Source organism: Ranitomeya imitator, chromosome 2 (assembly GCF_032444005.1).
Source record: "Ranitomeya imitator isolate aRanImi1 chromosome 2, aRanImi1.pri, whole genome shotgun sequence".
In the NCBI taxonomy this organism is placed as follows: domain Eukaryota; kingdom Metazoa; phylum Chordata; class Amphibia; order Anura; family Dendrobatidae; genus Ranitomeya; species Ranitomeya imitator.
In genome coordinates, this window is record NC_091283.1 from 295098251 (window position 1) to 295124714 (window position 26464).

General features: G+C 43.7%; 1 protein-coding gene across 1 annotated transcript in view; it reads right to left on the minus strand.

Moving 5' to 3' along the window:
- The window catches only part of LOC138663287 (uncharacterized), a 63347-nt gene that overhangs the window by 23588 nt on the left and 13295 nt on the right, over positions 1–26464 (minus strand). The window contains exons 2-7 of the mRNA XM_069749464.1: positions 18278–18425; positions 17996–18148; positions 17798–17921; positions 17620–17714; positions 16973–17063; positions 7581–7738 (exon numbers count right to left, since the gene is read on the minus strand). Coding sequence (XP_069605565.1) covers positions 7581–7738; positions 16973–17063; positions 17620–17714; positions 17798–17921; positions 17996–18148; positions 18278–18349 — 693 coding nt within the window. The 5' untranslated portion in view covers positions 18350–18425. The remainder of the gene's footprint in view (positions 1–7580; positions 7739–16972; positions 17064–17619; positions 17715–17797; positions 17922–17995; positions 18149–18277; positions 18426–26464) is intronic.

Below are 26464 nucleotides of genomic sequence, written 5' to 3' on the forward strand. Positions count from 1 at the left end.
TCTTGCCAGCTCCATATTCTGTTTCTCTGCATGCTTCCTGGCTGTGTGCATAGGGGGGGGCGGCACCTGAACTCTCTGGTTCTTATAGGAATCAGGTGCACCTGTCTAATCTCTTCCTGACCAATTACCAAGAGGCCTCCAGTATTTAGTGCATCTCCACCACCCAGTGGACTGGGCCTGTGCAATGTGTTAGCTCAGTTTGTGCTTAGCTTCTGAGTTTGCCAGGCCTTGCTCTGTGTTACTCCCTCTCTAGAGGCTTTTCTCCTTGCCTTGCCTTGATCTTGTTTTCCGCCCTCCAGGAGGCAGAATATCCTGGTCCCTGTGTCTTTGTTCTTGTTTCTTGTCTTGTTCCTTTGCCTTGTCTGAACTTAGTCTTATCTTGGTATCCTTGTCTGTGGCTTCCTTCCCTGTTGTGTCTTTCCTTGTGTTCTCTGTCTGCTTATGCTCCGCACTCTTGCGGCTCTGCCTGCTCTGTACCTTTGTGGCTTTACCTCTGCTCCGCACTCCTGCGGTTCTGTTCCATTCTAATCTGCTTACCTTCTGCTGCTGCAGTAATCTCTTGCTGCAGCTCCTCTCTGCATTCCTTGCAGTTCTGCTCTGCATTGCTGCTGCAGAAACCTTTTGCTGCAGCTCCTCTTCACATTCCTTATGGCTCCGCTCTGCTTAGCTTCTGCAGAAATCTCTTGCTGCAGCTCCTCTCCGCATTCCTTGTGGTTCTGCTCTGCTTAGTTTTTGTTGCTACGCTATCTCTTGCTGCTCTTCTGCTCCTATCTGCAGCCTTGCACTTCTCTTCCTGTGTGAACAGGTCCCTACCTGTTCCTTCATTCTCCTTTCCTTTCTGCTTGTTTCCTTACCTGCACCTCCAGTGTGAATAGGTCCCTACCTGTTCCTTCATACACCACACCAACCAGCCCTGTGTTCTCTGCCGTGCCTGCCAGTCCTGTGTTCTCTGCCATGCCTGCCAGCCCTGTGTTCTCTGCCGTGCCTGCCAGCCCTGTGTTCTCTGCCAGCCCTGTGTCTCAGCCGTGCCAGCCTACTCGTCTGAGTCTCAGCCGTGCTCTTCTGCCAGTCCTGCCTGATGCCCGAACCTGTCCTAGTGTTCCTGTTCTCCAAGTGGGATCAGCAGTCACAGCCAGACACCACCCTGGATTAGCACCTGGCAGCTGCAAAAGCCTGACCTCACCATCAGAGGCTCCAGTGAAAACCCAGGCAGCTGTCATAGTCACGCCCCTTCCAGGGTAGTCTAGTTTGTGGCACAGTGGGGCCACAAACCCCCCGAGCTCACACCCACCAGTCAGGGCGTGAGCGTGACAGCACCTGGGCCACAGAAGAGAGAAACGTGGGTTCCAGGACATATGGGCCCCCAAAGTCCTGTTAAAAACTAGAAATCAGAAATTTATGGAAAAAAGAAGAAAAAATAAAATTGGGATGGAAAGAAAAAAAGGTGCGTTTTTCATATTAAACTCAATATATACCTGGCTTGGTTTTAATAAGGGGGAAATATAATTGTCCCACCATTAAGGTTCAGGAATTGACAAGGAAGTTATCAATTGTAACCAGAATCTCTGACACTTCGGAATATTACAGACCCGCTCTTTAGTTTCACATATGTTGAATCTACTGATCTCAAAGAATAACTGCCCATAATAATATATGCTATTCACAATAAATACTGGACGTGAAGCACCATGTATCTTATCAATGGTATCTAGTGGAGGGACCATTATTAGTGTTCATCAGCAGGAGCTATCCTCCAGGGACAACAAACTAATATAGTATATCATTAATCTGCTTATAGTTTATTACCATTAGGATTATTATTATTATTATTTATTGTTATAGCGCCATTTATTCCATGGCGCTTTACATGTAAGGAGGGGTATACATAATAAAAACAAGTACAATAATCTTAAACAATACAAGTCACGACTGGTACAGGGGGAGAGAGGACCCTGCCCGTGAAGGCTCACAATCTACAAGGGATGGGTGAGAATACAGTAGGCGAGGGTAGAGCTGGTCATGCAGCGGTTTGGTTGATCGGTGGTTACTGCAGGTTGTAGGCTTGTCAGAAGAGGTAGGTCTTCAGGTTCTTTCTGAAGGTTTGTGTGTCTGATATGTTGGGGTAGAGGGTTCCAGAGTAGGGGTGATACGTGAGAGAAATCTAGAGGGTTCCAGAGTAGGGGTGATACGCGAGAGAAATCTTGTGTACGATTGTGGGAAGAGGAGATAAGAGGGGAGTAGAGAAGGAGATCTTGTGGGGATCAGAGGTTGCGTGTAGGTAAGTACCGGGAGACGAGGTCACAGATGTATGGAGGAGACAGGTTGTGGATGGCTTTGTACGTCATGGTTATGGTTTTGTACTGGAGTCTCTGGGCAATAGGGAGCCAGTGAAGGGATTGACAGAGGGGAGAAGCTGGGGAATAGCGGGGGGAAAAATGGATTAGTCGGGCAGCGGAGTTTAGAATAGATTGGAGGGGTGCGAGAGTGTTAGAGGGGAGGCCACAGAGCAGGAGGTTGCAGTAGTCAAGGCGAGAGATGATGAGGGCATGGACTAGGGTTTTTGCAGATTCTTGGTTCAGGAATGAACGGATTCGTGAAATATTTTTGAGTTGAAGTCGGCAGGAAGTGGAAAGGGCTTGGATATGTGGTTTGAAGGAGAGATCAGCATCAAGGATTACCCCGAGGATTTAATTAAGTGGATGATGGATATTTATAGACTAGATGGTGGCCTGATTCTAACGCATCGGGTATTCTAGAATATGCATGTCCATGTAGTATATTGCATAGCCCACATAGTATATTGCCCAGCCACGTAGTATACTGCCCAGCCACGTAGTATATTGCCCAGCGATGTAGTATATTGCGCAGCCACGTAGTATATTGGCCAGTTATGTAGTATATTGCCCAGTCACGTAGTATATTGCCCAGTCACGTAGTATATTGCCCAGCCACGTAGTATATTGCCCAGTCACGTAGTATATTGCCCAGTTACGTAGTATATTGCCCAGTCACGTAGTATATTGCCCAGCCACCTAGTATATTGCTCAGTCACGTAGTATATTGCCCAGTTACGTAGTATATTGCCCAGTCACGTAGTATATTGCGCAGCCACGTAGTATATTGCCCAGTTACGTAGTATATTGCCCAGTCACGTAGTATATCGCACAGCTGCGTACAGAGCCACGTAGTATATTGCCCAGTGACGTAATATATTGCCCAGTTACATAGTATATTGCCCAGTTACGTAGTATATTGCCCAGTTACGTAGTATATTGCCCAGTGACGTAGTATACAGCACAGAGCCACGTAGTATATTGGCCAGTAACGTAGTATATTGCCCAGTCACGTAGTATATTGCCGAGCCACGTAGTATATTGCCCAGCCACGTAGTAAATTGCCCAGTCACGTAGTATATTGCCCAGTTACGTAGTATATTGCCCAGCTACGTAGTATATTGCCCAGTCACGTAGTATATTGCGCAGCCACGTAGTATATTGCCCAGTTACGTAGTATATCGCACAGCTGCGTAGTATACAGCACAGAGCCACGTAGTATATTGGCCAGTGACATAGTATATTGCCCAGTGACGTAGTATATTGCCCAGTGACGTAGTATATTGCCCAGTGATGTAGTATACAGCACAGAGCCACGTAGTATATTGCACAGCGAAGCAGTATACAGCACAGAGCCACGTAGTATATTGCCCAGCTACGTAGTATATTGCCTAGCCAGGTTTGTCACAGCTGAAAAAATAAAAAATAAACATATACTCACCTTTCCGAAGGCCCCTTGTAGTCCACGGCAGCTTGCGGTCCCAGGGTTGGTATCAGAGCGCTGGACCTGTGATGACGTCGCGGTCACATGACTGTGACGTCATGGCAGGTCTTTCTAGCGCAAGCGTGCGGGGCCTGTGATGACGTCGCGGTCATATGACTGTGACGTCATGGCAGGTCCTTGTCACGTAGGCGCGCAGGGCCTGTGATGACGTCGCGGTCACATGACCGTGACGTCATGGCAGGTCCTTCTGCCATACCATCTTTGCCACCGGAAACTGCAGCGGAAGATGGCGGCCGGCGCGAGTGACTACGGAGGGCGAGTATAGCAGGTTTATTTTTTGTTTAAATTATTTTTAACATTACATTTTTTACTATTGATGCCGCATAGGCAGCGTCAATAGTAAAAAGTTGGGGACACACAGGGTTAATAGCGGCAGTAAGGGAGTGCGTTACCCACGGCATAACGCGGTCAGTTACCGCCTTTATTAACCCTGTGTTAGCGGTGACCGGAGGGGAGTATGCGGGCGACAGGCACTGACTGCGGGGAGTAAGGAGCGGCCATTTTCTTCCGGACTGTGCCCGTCGCCAATTGGTCGCGGCAGCGATGACCGGCAGCTGGCGAGACCAATCAGCGAATGAATAACTGTGACAGACAGACAGAAGGACAGACGGAAGTGACCCTTAGACAATTATATAGTAGATGGGAAAAGATGACTAGGGGAGAAAGGGGTGGGTATGGAATTAAGATGGGGAATTAAGGCTAGGGAGAGAAAGCACAGTAGGTGCTGATCCGCCCTGATTCTACCAGCAAGAATCTTGTTAGCAATATTTTTTCAATATTTACATGAGCACTGGCACTTTATTAGTCTACAATTTAATATTTATTCATGTGTAGACTGTAAACCCGTTCTATATATTTTTTGTATCTGGGTTTATTGTGAATTGCTATTTACTACCACTCGGCGGAGACCGTACTGTTGTGAATTCTGTGGCCAAGCTCCCTCCTGTGGTCGTGAATGGTACTTCGGCTGGTTCTGTCTATGAGCTTCCTTTGGTGGATGAGAGTGGTACTGCGGCTTCTGAGTTTCCTTCCTCAGGTGATGAGGTTAAGTCGTTAGGTGCTGCTCTATTTAACTCCACCTAGTGCTTTGATCCTGGCCTCCAGTCAATGTTCTAGTATTGGTCTTGCTTTCTCCTGGATCGTTCCTGTGGCCTGTCTATCCTGCATAAGCTAAGTTTGGCTTGTCTTATTTTTGTTTGCTATTTTTTCTGTCCAGCTTGCTATATTGGTTTTTCTTGCTTGCTGGAAGCTCTGGGACGCAGAGGGAGCACCTCCGTACCGTTATCGGTGCGGAGGGTCTTTTTGCCCCCTCTGCGTGGTTGTTTGTAGGGTTTTGTGTTGACCGCAAAGCAATCTTTCCTATCTTCGGTCTGTTCAGTAAGTTGGGCCTCACTTTGCTAAATCTATTTCATCTCTGCGTTTGTATTTTCATCTCAACTCACAGTGATTATATGTGGGGGGCTGCCTTTTCCTTTGGGGTATTTCTCTGAGGCAAGGTAAGCTTATTTTTCTATCTTCAGGGCTAGCTAGTTTCTCAGGCTGTGCTCGAGGCGCATAAGACTGGTCAGGAGCGCTCCACGGCTACCTTTAGTGTGGTTCCCACGTCTCAGAGCTCGTCCTATGTTTTTGGTAATTGTCAGGTCACTTTGTGTGCTCTGAACTTCAAGGTCCATTGTGGTTCTGAATCACCTGTTCATAACCCCGTACACCTGAGATTGTTAATGATGTAGGATGATATGGTATCTAATTGTTATACTTCTTCCATACGGGCTTTCCACTTACTATTATATATATGTAAATGATTTTTCTAAACTTTACCTTAGGACCAGATTTCCATGCGTTTTATATACTTACCCGATGATTTTTCTCTGCATAATCTCTTCTTTTTACATGTTTTTATGTTTTGTTGAAATAAAGCTATTGAATTTCACACTGAAATTGTGTTTATGGGAGTAACGCTTGTAGGCTATGTTGTTGATTTCTACTCCTGAATATATGGAGGATCTTGTTTGGGCTTTTTATACAGTACCGTATATATGGTTAGACAAAGGAACTACATATTGCGACAGAAGGCGTATACATGATAACCTCATACTGCGGGGAAAGACATGTATTTTAGAACAATAAAGAAAGTGATACTACAATATAACAATATTGAGGAGTATTTCACCAAACTCCATTACAATCCATAAATCCCCCATGTCCCTTTTAACCAATATCATAATGGGCAGCACGGTGGCTCAGTGGTTAGCACTGCAGCCTTGCAGCGCTGGAGTCCTGGGTTCAAATCCCACCAGGGACATCTGCAAGAAGTTTGTATGTTCTCCCCATGTTTGCGTGGGTTTCCTCTGGGTTCTCTGGTTTCCTCCCACATTCCAAATACATATTGATAGGAAATTTAGATTGTGAGCCCCATTGGGGACAGCGATGATGATGTGTGCAAACTGTAAAGCGCTGCGGAATATGTTAGCACTTTATAAAAATAAAGATTATCATTAAGATGATTATTACTCACATAAATCGTCACATATTGACAACTGTATTGTCCTTGTCACAGACCCTACTTACTATCATATGACACCACTTATTTACTCTCACAATGCCCTGCAGCTACTGGCTAATGACTCTGATGTCATTTTATGTCTACATTCTGGCTACAACTCCCATAACGGCATCTCGTTAGCTCCAAAGTTAGGCTACTTTCACACCAGCGTTTTTTGCAATACGTCGCAATGCGTCCTTTATGGGAAAAAACGCATCCTGCAAAGTTGTTTGCAGGATGCGTTTTTGCCCCATAGATTAACATTAGCGACGCATTGCCACACGTCGCAACCGTCGTGTGACGGTTGCGCCGTGTTGTGGCGGACCGCCGGGAGCAAAAAACGTTTCATGTAACGTTTTTTGCTGCCGACGGACCGCTTTTTCCGACCGCGCATGCGCGGCCAGAACTCCGCCCCCACCTCCCCGCACCTTACAATGGTGCAGCGGATGCGCAGGAAAAATGCATCCGCTGCCTCCGTTGTGCGGCGCATGTCACTGCTAGCGTCGGAACCTCGGCCCGGCGCACTGCGACGGGCCGAGTCCGACGCTAGTGTGAAAGTAGCCTAAGTTAGCTAAAGTTATTCCACGATGGCAGCTCCGTCCGACATGGCTGTCCACAACATATTTAGCACTGATCATTCTCGTACAATGAGTGTTTTTATTTTAACGTGGCCAAATATGAGGAATAACAAGGGGTTGTCCTAGTAGTGGTCACAACCCTTTTAAGAAGATACAATTTTCAGTTCAGAAACTGGGAAATTTTTTAACAAGTAAAAGGCTTCTCCCCTTGTGACTTCCCTGATGTTTATTAACAGTTGATTTCTGTGTAAAACATTTCCAACATTAAAAACACGAAAAAGGCTTCTCCCCTGTGTAAGTTCTTTGGTGACTAAGAAGAGATAATTTCTTCACAAAACATTTCCCACATTCTGAACATGAAAAAGGTTTCTCCCCTATGTGGTATCTCTGGTAATTAACTAAATCTGATTTCTGGTTAAAACATTTCCCACATTCTGAACATGAAAATCTATTCTCTGCTATGTGATTTTTTTTATTTCATGTTTAAGAAAAGAATTTTTTTAGAAAACTATTTCCATATTCTGAATATGAAAATGGTTTCTTTTAAAATTAATTTGTTTTTTAAGGCTTATATTGTTACTTTGATTTTCCTTAGTAGATGGTAATGAACCAGAAGACAGTACCTGTTTCAAAGGATCAGATGACAGATCTTTGCTGTGAAGGGATGGTGGTATATCTGGAGTCATGAAATTCACTTCAGTTGTATCCTGTGTGTTCTCAAGATCAACTGATTTAGAAATTGAAGATGTCAGCTGTCCCTCTGATCTCCTGGTACAGTCATCTGCTAAAAATAAAACCAATTATTAATTTTGAACAAAATATCCTCAAGTTTTATAATTTTGAACATTTCTACTTAAGCTGTCCATAAAAATTACAAGTTATGTAAAAATATTAAATTATTCACCAAAACAATGACAGTTCACAGTCTAATCGAAAGCTTCATAGCATGAATCCGTGGAGCGTGGTGTTCAACTGTTTGTTCATTCTGCCTCCCAAACATGGAATAAAACACCACGAACAATGTTATGTAGGTGAAAATTATACCAATAAAACGTCTACTCATCTCATGAAATACAAGACACCACTAGGGTCCATCATCTGTCAGTGGAAAAACAAAGGTTTCCACAATATTAGTGGCTCAAAAGCTCTTGAAAAGCAACATGGCTTCCATAAACCAATCCAGCAATATCCGTTCTCCCAAATTTCTACTCGCTTCTGGGCCTTGCAGTGAGCACAAACCACATTTAGCATCCAAATATTTGGCATTACTATAGTCAGACGAACCCACTTAATTTATGGTGTGTGTCTCCTGGAGCACAATCTGGGCACTATGTGTTTTGATGATAAAATGGCAAATGTGCAATTTTCACGTTGCAACATCCAGTGCGAGCTCATTTCCGTAAAGTGGGAGTGGAGTCAAAATAGTCACTACTCCCATAGAATAATTTACTGACTGTTATAATTTCCAAAATGGGGTCATTTTATGGGGATTTCAACTGCTTTAGTTTTCTGTAATTTTGTTATATTAGGACATCTGCAAATGGTGTGTCCAATCTCCACTGGAATCTGCTCCTGCGATGTTTGCTTTCATCACCAGGCAGCGCCTTATTTATTGTGCAGGCATTGCTGGTAATAGAGGAGACATTGAAACTAGGAGCTCTGGGTGGTGCTGGCTCTGTCTAGCCACTAAGATTAGGGTGACTGACACCAGTAGTACCATCCAGTCCTGCAGTATGGGATTGTGTGCTGTCCAGCTGAAGCAATCTGCTATCTGCTTAGGCCAATTGGAAAGCACCAAACAAAACTAAAGCTTGAAGCATATTGCAAGAAGCTGCCAGATACAGCCTTGTTTTCCTCTGGTTCAGTCCTCTGTGCTCAGCTCCCCACTAGTGTATTTGTTTCCTGTTGTGATGCCAGCCCGTTTACTGACTACTCTTACGTTTTCTGATTTTGTACTTTCTCTGCCCTCCTGGTTCTGACCTAACTGACTATTCTTCTTACCATCTGACACCACAGAATAGCAAGTAACACCATGGCCAAAGCCTAGGGGTCTCTGTGTAAGTCCAGATCCATGTAGAGAGGTTAAAGGATGATGAGCAAGGAAATCCCTGGGATCTGGAAAATGGAATAGATAGAGCCAAGCCTTCTCGTGGTGGCCATCTTTTGATCTGCCAGGTGATCACTAACAGTGTTACCAACACATTGCGTTTGCAAACTATTCCAGCAAGATCTGCATTCAAATAGTTAAATGGCGCTCCTTCCATTCTTAACCCTGCCATGTGCCCAGAAAATAGTGTATAACCAAATATATGGTATTGTTGGATTCAAGAGATGTTGGAAAATAATATGTAAGGTCCATTGGTTTCCTATTATCCTGGTGAAAACACTATGGGTATTTAGAGTGTGTAGCTTGGTGGTTATTGGCAATTTAAACAATCGTAAGGACCAATATTTTCTGTCAAATGCGTTTCAAGAAGAAATATTAGACATTCATAGAGAACTTTTTATAATAGTGCAGAGCTGAGGTGTCCTAAATATAAATCTCAGGCATTTGGAAGAGGTATTGGAGACCTTCTTTTAAAGACTACCAGGTAGTTGCAGACTCACATAAGTGAGGCAGTCCGATCCCACCACCATCGAACTACTATACAAAATGTACCTGTAAAAAAAAGACATAGAATAAAAAAACATGTTGTATCCCCAACAACAACATATGTTTGGGGTTAAGCTCCATCACCAAACAGGAGTTGCACTTATTTATGGTGGACTATTGGAGCTACTGAGTTCTGAAAATATTTATTGCTCCCCATATCGGGAGAGATTGTGCAGTAATCTCAATTCCCAATTCCTTAGGCTTGAAAACATAATGTAAATTATGACGTTGGCTGATTCCATGAAACCAGGGCTCGAGTCATGCCAACATATCTCCTGCAGGTGTGAAAAAAATGTATTTCTCCTTCGCCTCATTGGGGGGACACAGGACTGTGGGTGTATGCTACTGCTGCCAGGAGGCTGACACTAAGTAAACATAAAAAAGGTTAGCTCCTCCTCTACCGTATACACCCCGACACTGGCCGCAGGCGAACCCAGTTCATGCTTAATGTCTTTAGGAGGTGCATGTCTCCTAAAGACCTCTCTTTTTTTTTTTTAACCAAAGGTTGTTTCGTCGTTCCACGTTAACGAGGACATTGTCTTGCCTTTATTTTGATTGGCGCCAACGCACCGTGTGGAAAAGGCTCTCCATACGCTGGAGCGCTCAGCAGATATGTTTCATGAACGACATCTTTTCGGCAGACGGATGGATACGTTGTTCGTCGTTGCTGAGGGTCGCAGGAAGGGACTCGCTGCCTCAAGATCAACCATAGCCAGGTGGATACGATCGACTATTCAGGAGTCATACCGCATCAAGGGCACTGTCTTACTGGCTGGGATCAGGGCACAGTCCACTCGGGCAGTGGGCACTTCGGCACCAGGCATCAGCAGAACAAGTTTGCAAGGCGGCAACCTGATCCAGTCTACACACTTTTTCCAAACACTATAACATCCGTACTCAGGCTTCTGCGGATGCAAGTCTGGGTAGAAGGATTCTTCAGGCAGCAGCTACCACTATAGGCTGTAAGTGCCTAGGGTTTATTCCGTTGAGTCGATCTCCCACCCAGGGACTGCTTTGGGACGTCCCACAGTCCTGTGTCCCCCAATGAGACAAGGGAGAAATATGAATTTTTGTGTTACTCTGAAACGCTCATTGTGGGACACAGCTCCCACCCTGTTGGCCAGATGGCTCCCTTTTGATTTATTTTTGTTTTTTTAGAGTTTATCAGTCGGTGGGGTTGTTTCTAGACATGTTGTTCCTGTATTAAAGCGGATTTACTTTTTGTTTTCCTACTGCTTTTTGCACCAAACTGGGTTCATCTGCGGCCAGTGTCAGGGTGTATACGGCGGAGGAGGAGCTAACTTTTTTATGTTTACTTAGTTTCAGCCTCCTGGTGGCAATAGCATACACCCACAGTCCTGTGTCCCCCAGTGAGCGTCTCGGAGAAAAGGATTTTACGGTAACACAAAAATCCATATATTTCAGCCATCAGCCACACACAGCTTAGAGATATATCATGGCACAGGTGTAATGTTTTTTATGTAGTTTATCACAATCCTGTTGGAAGTTAGTTGGTTTTAAAAGAAATTCAAAAGTCAGGATAAAGGGAAATTCTGTTGCTATTGTACAGAAATTCACACTTGGCCCTCACTGCTCATTTAACCGCTTTCTGACATCAGATGTACTATCCCGGCGAGGTGGTATGGGCCCATATGACCACCAACTGGATAGTACGTCATCACCCATCAGCCGCGCTAACGGGGGGGAGCGCGGCTGATCGCGGCCGGGTGTCAACTTATTATCACAGCTGACATCCGGCACTATGTGTCAGGAGCTGTCACGGACCACTCCCTGCGCATTAACCCCCGGAAGACTGCGATCAAACATGATCGCAACGTTCCGGCGGCATAGGGAAGCATCGCGCAGGGAGGGGGCTCCCTGTGTACTTCCCTGAGACCCTCGGAACAACGCGATGTGATCGCGTTGTTCCGAGCATGTCCTCCATCCTCCCTGCAGGCCCCGGATCCAAGATGGCCATGGGGGTCCTTATGGGTCCTGCAGGGAGGTGGCTTGCCAGCGCCTGCTGACAGCAGGCGCTGGCAAGCCTGCTGCACTGCCTGTCAGATCGCTGATCTGACCCAGTCCTTTGCAAAGTGTCAGATCAGCGATCTGACACTATACAGTGATGTCCCACACTGGGACAAAGTAAAAAAGTTTAAAAAAAAATATTAACATGTGTAAAAAAAAAAAAAAAAAAAAACCTAAATAAAGAAGAAAAAAAAATTGAAATATTGTTCCAATAAATACATTTCGTTATGTAAATTAAAAAAACAATAAAAGTACACATATTTAGTATCGCCGCATCCGTAACGACCTGACATATAAAACTGTCCCACTAACTTCACCGAACACCGTAAAAAAAGGCAAAAAACAATGCTTTATCATCATACCGCCAAACAAAAAGTGGAATAACACGCGATCAAAAACACGGATATAAATAAACATGGTACCGCTGAAAACGTCATCTTGTCCTGCAAAAAATGAGCCACCATACAGCGTTATCAGCAAAAAAAAAAGTTATAGCCCTCGGAATAAAGCAATGCAAAAATAAATATTTTTTATATATTAATTAGTTTTTATTGCATAAAAGCGCCAAAACATAAAAAAATTATATACCGTATTTTCCGCTTTGTAAGACGCACTTTATTTCCCCCAAATTTGGGGGGGAAATGGGGGTGCGTCTTACAAAGCGGATATACCGCTTACCGTTACAGGCTGGGATGAGGGGGTGTCTGCTGCTGCCCGCCGCCCACCACCGCTATCGCCCGCCACCGCTGCCGCGGTTGACCGCTGCTGCCCGCTGCTGTCCCGGGAGATCCTGGAAACTCCGGTGCTGCGGGGGGCTCTGGTGACATTTTGTGAAAGACCAGAGCCCCCCAGCAGTTCGTCCATGCGTTCCAGTATGACTGACTTCGGGAAAATGGCCGCCGGAATCTCGGGAGATGAGATTTCAACGCTGAGATCTCATCTTTCGAGATTCCGGTGGCCATTTTCCCGGAATCAGTCATACAGGAACGCATGGACGAACTGCCGGGGGGCTCTGGTCTTTCACAAAATGTCGCCAGAGCCCCCCGCAGCCCTGGAGACAGCCCTGCAGCCCCCGAGACAGCCCTGCAGCCCTCGAGACAGCCCTGCAGCCCCCGAGACAGCCCTGCAGCCCCGGAGACAGCCCGGGAGACAGCCCTGCAGCACAGGAGCCCCCCTGCAGACCACCTCATCCCAGCCTGCAGCAATGCTCCACTCCTACCTCCAGCACCGACCCTGGGACCCTGATCCACTGCAGCCACAACCCCTGGTGAGTAATAAGACGCATGGATTATAAGACGCCCCACCAATTTATTAAAAAACATTTTTTTCCTATTTTTCTCCTCAAAATTTGGGGTGCGTCTTATAATCCGGAGCGTCTTACAAAGCGAAAAATACATGAGATATCTCTGTAATCGTACTGACCCAAAGAATAAAACTGCTTTATCAATTTTACCAAACGCGGAACGTTATAAATGCCCCCCCCCCCCCAAAAGAAATTTATGAATTGCTGGTTTTTGTTAATTCTGCCTAACAAAAATCGGAATAAAAAGCGATCAAAAAATGTCATGTGCCCGAAAATGGCACCAATAAAAATGTCAACTCATCCCGCAAAAAACAAGACTCTGTGGGCCAAAATCTAGAAAAATTATAGCTCTCAAAATGTGGTGACACAAAAACTATTTTTTGCGATAAAAAGCATCTTTTAGTGTGTGACAGGTGCGAAACAAAAACCCGCTATAAATAGTAAATCAAACCCCCCCCTTCATCACCCCCTTAGTTAGAGAAAAATAAAAAAATGTATTTATTTCCATTTTCCAATTAGGGTTAGTGTTGGGGCTAAAGTTAGGGATAGGGTTTGGATTACGTTTACGGTTGGGTTAGGGGTGTGTCAGGGTTAGGGTTGTGATTAGGGTTAGGGGTGTGTTTGGGTTAGAGGTGTATTGGGGTTGGGATTAGGGGTGTGTCCGGGTTAGGGGTGTATTGGGGTTGGGATTAGGGTTAGGGGTGTGGTTAGGGTTAAGGGTGTGTTGAGGTTAGGGTTGGAGTTAGAATTGGGGGGTTTCCACTGTTTAGCCACATCAGTGACTCTGCAAACGCAACGTGATGCCACAGACCACTCCATCAAAGTCTGCATTATAAAACACCACTTCTTCCCTTCCCAGCCACGACGTGCGCCCAAACAGTGGTTTACCCCCACATATGGGGTATCAGCGTATTCAGGACAAATTGGACAACAACTTTTGCAGTCCAATTTCTCCTGTTACACTTGGGAAAATAAAAATTTGGAGGCTAAAAAATCATTTATGTGGGAAAAAAATGATTTTTTTCATTTTCATGGCTCTGCGTTATAAACTTTAGTGAAACACTTGGGGGTTCAAAGTTCTCATAACACATCTAGATAAGTTCCTTTGGGGGTCTAGTTTCCAATATGGGATCACTTGGGGGGGTTTCTATTGTTTAGGTACATCAGGGGCTCTGCAAACGCAACGTGACGTCCGCAGACCATACCATCAAAGTCTGCATTTCAAAACGCCACTTCTTCCCTTCCGAGCCCCGACGTGTGCCCTAACAGTAGTTTTCTCCCACATATGGGGTATCAGCGTACTCAGCACAAATTGGACAACTTTTGAGGTCTAATTTATCCTGTTACCCTTGGGAAAATGCAAAACTGGGGGCTAAAAAATCTTTTTTGTGGAAAATAAAAAATATTTTCATGGCTCTGCGTTATAAACTTGAGTGAAACACTTGGGGGTTCAAAGTTCTCACAACACGTCTAGATAAGTTCCTTTGGGGGTCTAGTTTCCAATATGGGGTCACTTGTTGGGGGTTTCTACTGTTTAGGTACATCAGGGGCTCTGCAGATGCAACGTGATGCCCACAGACCATTCCATCAAAGTCTGCATTCCAAAACGCGCTCCTTCCATTCCGAGCTCTGCCATGCACCCAACTGGTGGTTCCACTGACATATGGGGTATCCGCGTACTCAGGACAAATTGCAGAACAACTTTTGGGGTCCAATTTCTCCAGATACCCTTGGGAAAATAAAAAATTGGGGGTGAAAAGATAATTTTTGTGGGAATTTTCACGGTTCTATATTATAAACTTTAGTGAAACAATTGGGGGTTCAAAGTGCACACCACACATCTAGATAAGTTCCTTAGGGGGCCTAGTTTCCAAAACTGAGTCACTTGTGGGGGGTTTCCACTGTTTAGGCACATCAGGGGCTCTCCAAAGGCGACATGGCGTCCTATCTCAATTCCTGCCAATTCTGCGTGGAAAAAGTAAAACGGTGCTCCTTCCCTTCCAAGGTCTGCCATATGCCCAAACAGTGGTTTTCCCCCACATATGGGGTATCGGCGTCCTCAGGACCAATTGTACAACAACTTATGGGGTCCAATTTCTCCTATTACCCTTTGTAAAATAAAACAAATTGGATCTGAAGTAATTTTTTTGTGAAAAAATGTTCATTTTTTTAAACATTCCAAAAATTCCTGTGAAGCACCTGATGGGTTAATAAACTTCTTAAAGGGAACCTGTCACCCCCAAAATGGAAGATGAGCTAAGCCCACCGGCATCAGGGGCTTATCTACAGCATTCTGTAATGCTGTAGATAAGCCCCCGATGTAACCTGAAATATGAGAAAAAGAGGTTAGATTATACTCACCTGGGCGGCGGTCCGATTCGATCCTCTTCTTGTCTTCACGCTCCGGCGCAGGCGTACTTTGCTTGCCCTGTTGAGGGCAGAGTAAAGTACTGCAGTGCGCAGGTGTCGGGAAAGGTCAGAGAGGCCCAGCGCCTGCGCACTGCAGTACTTTGCTCAACAGAGCAGACAAAGTATGCCTGCGCCAGAGCCACAGCCTGAAGACAAGAAGAGGATGCCATCCTATGAAGATGGGAGGCCCCGGATTGCGACTCCCATCGGACCGGACTGCAGCTGGACCGCCCCGGGATGAGTATAATCTAACCTCTTTTTCTCATCTTTCAGGATACATCGGGGGCATATCTACAGCTTTACAGAATGCTGTAGATAAGCCCCTGATGCCGGTGGGCTTAGCTCAACTTCCATTTTGGGGGTGACAGGTTCCCATTAAATGTGGTTTTGAGCACCTTGAGGGGTGCAGTTTTTAGAATGGTGTCACACTTGGGTATTTTCTATCATATCGACCCCTCAAAGGGACTTCAAATGTGATGTGGTCCCTAAAAAAAAAATGGTGTTGTAAAAATGAGAAATCGCTGGTCAACTTTTAACCCTTATAACTCCCTAACAAAAAAAAAAATTTGGTTCCAAAATTGTGCTGATGTAAAGTAGACATGTGAGAAATGTTACTTATTAAGTATTTTTTGTAACATAGCTCTGTGATTTAAGGGCATGAAAATTCAAAGTTGGAAAATTGCGAAATTTTCAACATTTTTGCCAAATTTCCGTTTTTTCACAAATAAATGCAAGTAATATAAAATAAATTGTACCACTATCATGAAGTACAATATGTCACAAGAAAACAATGTCAGAATCACCGGGATCCATTGAAGCGTTCCAGAGTTATAACCTCATAAAGGGAAAGTGGTCAGAACTGTAAAAATTGGACTGGTCATTAACATGCAAACCACCCTTGGGGGTAAAGAGGTTAATATTGACAATCATAAAAGTGAAGTACCAATACCAACACATCTCCTGCAGGTGTGAATAAATGTATATTACAGACATGAACCACGCACAGCTTAGAGATATGTCATGGCACAGGTGTAATGGTTTATATGTAGTTTATCACAATCCTCATTGAAGTTAGTCGGTTTTAAGAAAGAAATAGAAAATTCAGTATAAATGGAAACTCTGATATTGTACAGAAATTCACACTTGGCCTCACTGCACATTTAATGTTGTCGATCATAAAAGTGAAGTTTGGCCAGAAAGACTGGGCCTGGTCTTGTAGGGACCATATGAGCACATTCAGCAGCACAGAAGGGAGAGAAGGAAGAGTCATCCGACAAAATATCAGGGTTCTAGGAAGCCAATAGCATCATTACCCTCCGCCTCCGGCCCATCATAACATTTTTCTTCAAGTGATTTTCTAACTTGTCAGCACATTCTATGTACACTGTCATTTGGCTTTGTACTTTACAGATCTGGGCACGTAACGATCAGCGTCTTCTAATTGAAGTAGGCGGATCTTTCAGGTTGTAAGTTCTATAGAAAAGGACTTTCAATGTCCAAAGTCATTTGAACAGAGTTTGCCGAAGGGGAATGTTGTGGTCTAGAGGAAAACTGGAGATCGCGCGATTGTGACATGGCCGGACTATTCTGTGACTTCTCTGCATTTAGTGGTCACTACTCACCTGGGTAGTTATATGTAGAAGTCTTCTCTTTATAGCATTCATCACCCCTCACACATGTCTCTGTAGTATTTATATGGGTCAGATCTTCACCCTGAAATAAATATTGTAAAAGTCACAGACAGATGGAGAAGTCACATCTATGATCAGCTCTAATCCTGCCATCTCCACCGTTCTGATTACACAAGTTCTGTGATGTATTAAGAGAAGCATACAGTCTAAATCACGTCAATTAATCATTCTCGTCTACTATTCCTCTGTCAGATCTCTTCTGGAATACTGTGTCCAATTCTGGGCACTACATTTAAAAAAAACATTGAAAAGCGGGAGAAAGTTCATAGAAGAGCTACCAGGATGGTGAGCAGACAGCAAAGTATTTCCTACGAAGAATGGTTTAAGGATTTGGGAATGTTTATCTTGCAAAAAAGAAGGCTAAGAGGAGACTTAATAACTGTCTACAAATATTTGAAGAGATGTCACAGTGTAGAAGGATCATCATTTTTCTCATTTACACATGGAAACCAGAGGAGCAACAAAATGTAACAAACTATGATTCTAAGTATAAAACATATAATACTGGTGGATAAAACAAGACTCGACACAAGACCTTCACAGCTGGGGAGGTCTCATGACACCTTTTCTCCATCTACCTGATGATCCTGAGGAACATTGGGATCTTTTTGTTTATTGTCCTGTGGAAGAGGACGAGGACATCTCTCTGGTGTTGTTGTCTTAGTGGATAGAACTGGAGGAAACACATACAAGGACTGAATTCATTCTTTACATACAGATAATTATAGGCCGTGTGCATTTAGTGCTGTCTATTACCTGGTGATGTGAGCGGCTGGGAAACCTCCATCATGACATCCTTGTACAGATCTTTGTGTCCTTCTAAATACTCCCACTCCTCCATGGAGACATAGACAGCGACATCCTGACACCTTATAGGAACCTGACACACACAATCATACTGTCATCCCCCCGATCCCTTCATAGCATTACTGTATAATGTCCCAGCAGTGTCACCTCTCCAGTCAGCAGCTCAATCATCTTGTAGGCAAGTTCTAGGATCTTCTGGTCATTGATGTCCTCATGGATCAGGGGGTGAGGTCTTCCGAATCCCTCAGACACAGGGTCCTGACAGTGCTCACTAGAGGTCTTCTTCACTACTGTGTAATCCTGGTTATGGAGAGACACATTAATAAATCTCACTACAGACATTTCCAGAGTCCTCACCTCTCCAGTTCTGTCCATCTGTTATTCCCATAGATAAGAATGATGTAATGTTACGTCATCAGAATCTCTCACCTCTCCAGTAAGCCGGAAGAGGATCTCTAGAGTGAGGTGTAATATCCTCTCCGCCATCTTGTATTTGTCCATATCTATCCTTGATGGGTAATTCAGAAAAATTCTCTTATGTAAGATCTTCACTGAGAGGATCCGATATTGTAGAGACCTGAATGAGAAGAAGATGAACCGATGTAAGATCATCAAAATCCTGTGTAATAATACAATTACTGGAGATAATAAGGGAAACATATGAGGAAATTTATTATTTTACAGTATTTAGTTTTCTTCTTTACATCTACTAATAAAACCTATAAAGTTTAGGCCACAGACAACAAGCAGTTTCTTCCTCGGAGTCGGCAGCTGAATACGTTCCTCATAGACTCATCTTCCATAACGCTAATTCTCGTCTCATTTACCGACACTGGAATCGGCATTAGCAATACTGCAGGAGATATTCATTACACGTGACAGATGAAATAACTACTTCATGATGAGGACGACATCTCCATCTTCTACTACGGCTCTAGAAACATATTCGTCCGGACTCCAGAGTCCGTCACTGACTCCATCACCACCGGCCGTCTACATGAAGGTTTCCAGTCTTCCCCGCACTGTAATCTTCTATCACGTTAGATCTCAGGTCTGATTCACACACAGAAGTTTGAGGCTTTTATAAAAGATTTTTTGTTTCCACAAACACCACGGACAGAAATTATCTGATCCCAACGTCTCCATGTACAGTGTTTTATGGGGTTTATTTCTGGCCTTAGGCTTTTCTATATTACAGGAAAAACACCAAGAAAAAAAGCAGATATTGAAATGTAAAAAGGAATAATATAAAAAACACATTTAACATTTGTTTTTAAATTTGTTTAAACTCTTTTGGGCACCAGAACATAGATGTACACCGGTGCAGCTACAACAAAAACCCTGGCAGTTTAACCACTTGCTGCTTCCAAAAGCAAACATGACATCTAAGAAGGTGTGACAGAGTCCGGCTGAATGCCCTCCACCCCTAAGTACTCGATAGTATGGGGCGGCCTAGTTATTACGATACTTACATGCTTAATAATGGTGTCTGGGCTGCAATGTATGAAGGTCTATTAGGCCGGGCCAGAGGCAGCATCCAATAAGTTACCTATTATTGCTCCATACATATTAGAGTAAAGTTACATAAAAGCACTGATTTTAGGGGGTTTGGGCGACCATATAATGTATTTCGGGGCTTCCTACAGATGATGTCAAGGCAGAGAAGGATCTGGCATCCTGAATTTCAGAGGATAATCCGTTTGTTCTTCCTGTAGATAATCCTCCGCTAGAGGAGTCTGGGGGCGACTCTCTCATACAGACCACAGGAAAGCTGGAATATTTGTGTGTATGGGGGAGTCGGGATTGATAGCCGTCTGCCAAATGACCATTCAGCCAACACTTATCTCATGTGTATGGGGCTGTTAGTATTACACTGACAGGCAGTGATGATACACGGCACTACAGTAGTACAGGGCATCACCGGAGCCATCAGAGGCTTGGATGTTATATGATCGCACTAATCAGAGGTGTTTAAAAAGGTTAAAAAAAGGTTTAAAGTGAAAAAAAAATCACATTCTTGGCAACAAGAAATATCCGTTACTATAGGGAAAACAGAATCACTGCACACTTTATTATACTCTATTATCCTATACACAGTGAAGTAGATAGAAATCACAGGCCCTACAGCAATAGCCATTATTGGGCCCCCCGACTTAAAGGGAAAAAGATGCACATGCACAGTTTATATATATATATATATATATATATATATATATATATATATATATATATATATATATATATATATATATATATATATATATATATATATATATATATGGTATATAAATATTTAGAATTGAGAGTCCTCAGAGGTTGATACCTTTTAATGGCTAACTGAAAAGATGGTAACAAATTGCAAGCTTTCGAGACTACACAGGTCTCTTCATCAGACAAAGACTAAAAGAAATTCTGAAGAATCGCATATTTATGCACAACATAGCACAGAAAAAAAAGAAAAACCATGGACAAGACAGGTGACGGGAAGCAGAATTACCATGAGTGATAAACAGTTATGTCCATAAATATTGGGCCTGTTCTTAGATAAGGATTGTTTTATTGTCCTCTGATTAGGGTCTCTGTTGTGATGACCCCACATAGTCTGAAGGGCAAGTTCCTTAGTTGATGTAAAAAGACATAAATCCATGCGACACATTCATTCCCGCAGTGAGAGTGTCAAAGGTCGTCATCAGTTTATATTCCCAGACTCTTTTGTCTCAGATTTGAAGCTACCTTTTAACACAAGTAATTTCATGTCCATAATGTTATGATTTGGGAGACAAAAATGTATTGCAACAGGTAGTTACATTCTTTTTTCTCATATTGTGTGGCGGTGAGAATTCATTCTTGTTCTAAGCTACGTCATCATCTCGCGAGACCGCAATGCAATCTTCAGACCAGAGAGCGCAACGAGCATCGGGAACCGGCCGCTTCGATCCGGAGGCTCCAGGAGGTGAGTATGTAACTATTTTTTGTTTTAATTATTTTTTTTTAACAGGGATATGGCGCATACTACGCGACTGGCCAATATACTACGTGACTGGGCAGTATACAACGTGGCTCTGTGCTGTATAGTACGTGGCTCTGTGCTGTATAGTACGTGGCTCTGTGCTGTATAGTACGTGGCTCTGTGCTGTATACTACGTGGCTCTGTGCTGTATAGTACGTGGCTCTGTGCTGTATACTACGTGGCTCTGTGCTGTATAGTACGTGGCTCTGTGCTGTATACTACGTGGCTCTGTGCTGTATACTACGTGGCTCTGTGCTGTATACTACGTGGCTCTGTGCTGTATACTACGTGGCTCTGTGCTGTATACTACGTGGCTCTGCTGTATACTATGTGGCTCTGTGCTGTATACTACGTGACTGGGCAATATAGTACGTGGCTCTGTGCTATATACTACGTGACTGGGCAATATACTACGTGGCTGGGCAATATACTACGTGGCTGGGCAATATACTACGTGGCTGGGCAATATACTACGTGGCTGGGCAATATACTACGCGGACATGCATATTCTAGAATACCCGATGCGTTAGAATCGGGCAACCATCTAGTCTATATATATATATATATATATATATATATATATATATATATATATACACTAGATTGTGGCCCGATTCTAACGCATCGGGTATTCTAGAACATGCATGTCCCCGTAGTATATGGACAATGATGATTCCAGAATTCGCGGCAGACTGTGCCCGTCGCTGATTGGTTGAGGCAACCTTTATGACATCATCGTCGCCATGGCAACCATTATGACATCTACGTCGATACTGTGCCCGTCGCTGAATCAGAAACGTGAGATGTCTACGTCCTTTATACGATACGATACGATACACTTTATTGATCCCGTGGGAAATTATGGTATCACAGCAGCACAACTTAAATCATAAAAATCATAAAGGAATTACATAGTTGACATGACAGTTTGTTGACAGAAGAACATTATACATTAGAATAGGACATACACAACAAGTGAACTGAAATGTAGAGAAATAAGTAGACATTCACCTTGGTGGTTTAACCCTAATGTTATTATTGTACATTCCCATGGCAGTTGGCACAAACGATTTCCTATATTTTTCCTTCTTACACCTCAGAAGTATTAGCCGGTTGCTGAAGGTGCTCTTCTGTCTCATGAATAGCTCATATAGTGGATGTGCATTATTGTTCATAATTATTATTATTATGACATCATCGTCGCTGTGCCCGTTGCTGATTGGTCGAGGCCTGGCGGCCTCGACCAATCAGAGACGCGGGATTTCTATGTCGATGCTGTGCCGGTCTCTGATTGGTCGAGGCCGCCAGGCCTCGACCAATCAGAGAGCCGTATATATATATATATATATATATATATATATATATATATATATATATAAAGAAAATTAGAGCAGCACAAAGAAAGAGTCCGGGTGCAGAGTCCCCCAGGCAAATACCAAACCTCAATTATAAAAAAACAGAAAAATTGGAGGCAGCACACCGTTTTGTAGTGAAAAGGAGCTATTTAATCAGCCCAGAAAGGTTCCTGTTGGGACCGAAACGTCGCTTTCTGTGCTGATTAAATAGCTCCTTTTCACTACAAAATGGTGTGCTGCCTACAATTTTTCTGGATTATATATATATGTATACATATATATATATGTGTGTGTGTGTGTGTGTGTGTGTATGTGTGTGTGTATATATATATATATATATATATATATATATATATATATATATATATATACATATACACAGTACAGACCAAAAGTTTGGACACACCTCATTTAAAGATTTTTCTGTATTTTCATGAATATGAAAATCGTACGTTCACACTGAAGGCATCAAAACTATGAATTAACACATGTGGAATTATATACTTAACAAAAAAGTGTGAGACAACTGAAATTATGTATTATATTCTAGGTTCTTCAAAGTAGCCACCTTTTGCTTTGATGACTGCTTTGCACACTCTTCGCATTCTCTTGATGAGCTTCAAGAGGTAGTCACCGGGAATGGTCTTCCAACAATCTTGAAGGAGTTCCCAGAGATGCTTAGCACTTGTTGGCCCTTTTGCCTTCACTCTGCGGTCCAGCTCACCCCAAACCATCTCGATTGGGTTCAGGTCTGGTGACTGTGGAGGTCAGGTCATCTGGCGTAGCACCCCATCACTCTCCTTCTTGGTCAAATAGCCCTTACACAGCCCTGGAGGTGTGTTTGGGGTCATCGTCCTGTTGAAAAATAAATGATGGTCAAACTAAACGCAAACCGGATGGAATAGCATGCCGCTGCAAGATGCTGTGGTAGCCATGCTGGTTCAGTATGCCTTCAATTTTGAATAAATCCCCAACAGTGTCACCAGCAAAGCACCCCCACACCATCACATCTTCTCCTCCATGCTTCACGGTGGGAACCAGGCATGTAGAGTCCATCCGTTCACCTTTTCTGCGTCGCACAAAAACGAGGTGGTTGGAACCAAAGATCTCAAATTTGGACTCATCAGATCAAAGCACAGATTTCCACTGGTCTAATGTCCATTCCTTGTGTTCTTTAGCCCAAACAAGTCTCTTCTGCTTGTTGTCTGTCCTTAGCAGTGGTTTCCTAGCAACTATTTAACCATGAAGGCCTGCTGCACAAAATCTCCTCTTAACAGTTGTTGACCTGGTCTCTAATCTGAGCTGCTGTTAACCTGCGATATCTGAGGCTGGTGACTCGGATAAACTTATCCTCAGAAGCAGAGGTGACTCTTGGTCTTCCTTTCCTGAGGCGGTCCTCATGTGAGCCAGTTTTTGTAGTGCTTGATGGTTTTTGCCACTGCACTTGGGGACACTTTCAATTTTTTTCCCAATTTTTCAGACTAACTGACCTTCATTTCTTTAAGTAATGATGGTCACTCATTTTTCTTGACTTAGTTGCTTTTTTCTTGCCATAATACAAATCCTAACAGTCTATTCAGTAGGACTATCAGCTGTGTATCCACCAGACTTCTGCACAACACAACCAATGGTCCCAACCCCATTTATAAGGCAAGAAATCCCACTTATTAAACCTGTGAAGTGAAGACCATTCCCGGTGACTACCTCTTGAAGCTCATCAAGAGAATGCCAAGAGTGTGCAAAGCAGTCATCAAAGCAAAAGGTGGCTACTTTGAAGAACCTAGAATATAAGACATAATTTCACTTGTTTCACAGTTTTTTGTTAAGTATATAATTCCACATGTGTTAATTAATAGTTTTGATGCCTTCAGTGTGAATGTACAATTTTCATAGTCATGAAAATACAGAAAAAATTTTAAATGAGAAGGTGTGTCCAAACTTTTGGTCTGTACTGTATATATATATATATATATATATATATATATATATATATATATTTATTTTTTTTGTCGGAGTCCTAGCTCCCAATTCAGAAGGCATATTGCCTTTGTCAATTTAAGTCTGCAAATAGACAAAAAGTCTGTATGTACTCTTATCTGACTCATCACCAGGAAATGTTTCCCCTAGTGACCCCAGTAACACAGAATGAGGTCTCCTACACAGTATGATGGACCCCACACAATATGATGGTCCAAACAGCACCTCACACAGTATTATGGTCAGCTCAGCCTGCTACACAATTTAAGGACCGCCACTCAGTATGGGGATTGCGGTACTGTGGGAACATTATGAAGTGCATGGAGGGATGATGGTACTTTTTTAGCATTGTACTGGGTGTAGGGGGATAGCGGTACTATGGGGACAGTATACTGTGTGGAGGAAACATGGATATTACTTACTAGTACTGTGTTTTTTTCGTAACCCGTGACAGCATCACGAGAGAGGGGATCAGCCCTTCAAGGACAGGAAACCTTCAAGATAAAACGGGCGGCTTCTCCACATCAGTTGGTTTACAGAGCACGGGAGGAAACTCCAAGATTCGTGTACACACATAAATCATATACTCATAATCCTATTCATCCTTGACTACCAACACCCGTAATATCCGTGTTTTTCAGTCACACATGACAGTCACCCATGACGGCACCACAAGACAATTTCAGAGACTTATATTCTTAGGGAGGGCCCACAGCCTGTAGAATCCTTCTCTCGAATGTGATATCAGAGGAGGCAGACAGATCCATCCTATAGTGCTTAAAGAAGGTGGATGGAGAGGACCAAGTGGCCTCCTCCGAATGTGATGTCAGAGGAGGCAGAAAAATCCAGCCTATAGTGTTTAAAGAAGGTGGATGGAGAGGACCAAGTGGCCGCCTTACAAATCTGGTATAGGGAGACATCTGCTTTCTCCACCCAGGATGTCGCCATGGCTCTTGTAGAATCGGCTTTTAGACCTTCAGAAATGGCCCTACCTGCACTAACATAAGCTAGTTTGATAGCCTTTCTAACCCATCTTGTTAAGTTTTGTTTAGACACTTTAACGCAGTTCCTAGCCCCTTGAAAGGATACAAAAAGGTCTCCTCCAGGGGTTCCCTCCCCTCTAGGTATCGCAGAAAGCACCTACTAACATCTAGGATATGTCGTTTTCCTCCTTTTTGTTGATGGGATTAGAACAAAAAGATGGCAATACTATTTCCTGAGCCCTGTGGAATTTTGTAACCACCATGACCTGAGTGTAAGGAGGGTCTGCTGACAAAGCCTGTATGTCACTTAATCTGCTGGCTGATGTAAGTGCCATCAGCAGGGATGTCTTCAAAGAGATTACTTTCTTTTAGATGGAGAGCAATAGTTCAAAGGGGCTCTCCGTTAACTCGGTTAATACTAAATTCAGATCCCATAAAGGGGTTCTACAGGACGGAATCGACCAGGCTCTACCACAGGCCTTAAAGGAAATCTGTCACCCCCAAAATCGAAGGTGAGCTAAGCCCAACGGCATCAGGGGCTTATCTACAGCATTCTGGAATGCTGTAGATAAGCCCCCCCCCCGATGCATCCTGAAAGATGAGAAAAAGAGGTTAGATTATACTCACCCAGGGGCGTTCCCGCTGCTGTCCGGTCCAATGGGTGTCGCGGTCCGGTCCAGCGCCTCCCATCTTCCATGGATCTGATACTTACATTGCCCTTAGCCAGTAAAACCAAGGTTTCTTTAGCCAAAATGGGGCTATCAGAGAAAATCTGTCTCTGGCTTTCCTGATCTTCCTCAAGACAGCCTGGATGAGGCACCCTGGGGGAAAGGCATAAAGTAGACCGGAGGTCAGTTCCATCCTAAAGACATCTACCATGTGAGGGTTGTCTGCTGGACTCAGAGAACAGAATTTTTGGACATTCCTGTTGTATTTTGAGGTGAAAAGATCTATCTGGGGCAGACCCCACACGTTCACAATCTGATTGAACACCGTATCCTTAGAGAACCATTCTCCCTGACTTAGCTGACCGCGACTTAGGAGGTCGGCCTTGACATTCTCTGACCCTCTGATATGCAGGGCTGATAATGAGAGGAGACTTTTTTTGCCAGTAAAAATGCCCGCTCTGCAACTGACATTAACAACCAGTCACCGTGTTCCGGTTGTTGTGAGCATTCTCACATTGTGACCGTGCAGAAAAGGTAACAGTCCTTTTAATGCTTTCTCCACAGTTAGGAGCTCCCAGTTGTTCGACGAGAGTAACCACTCCTCCTGCGACCTGGCCTCTTGT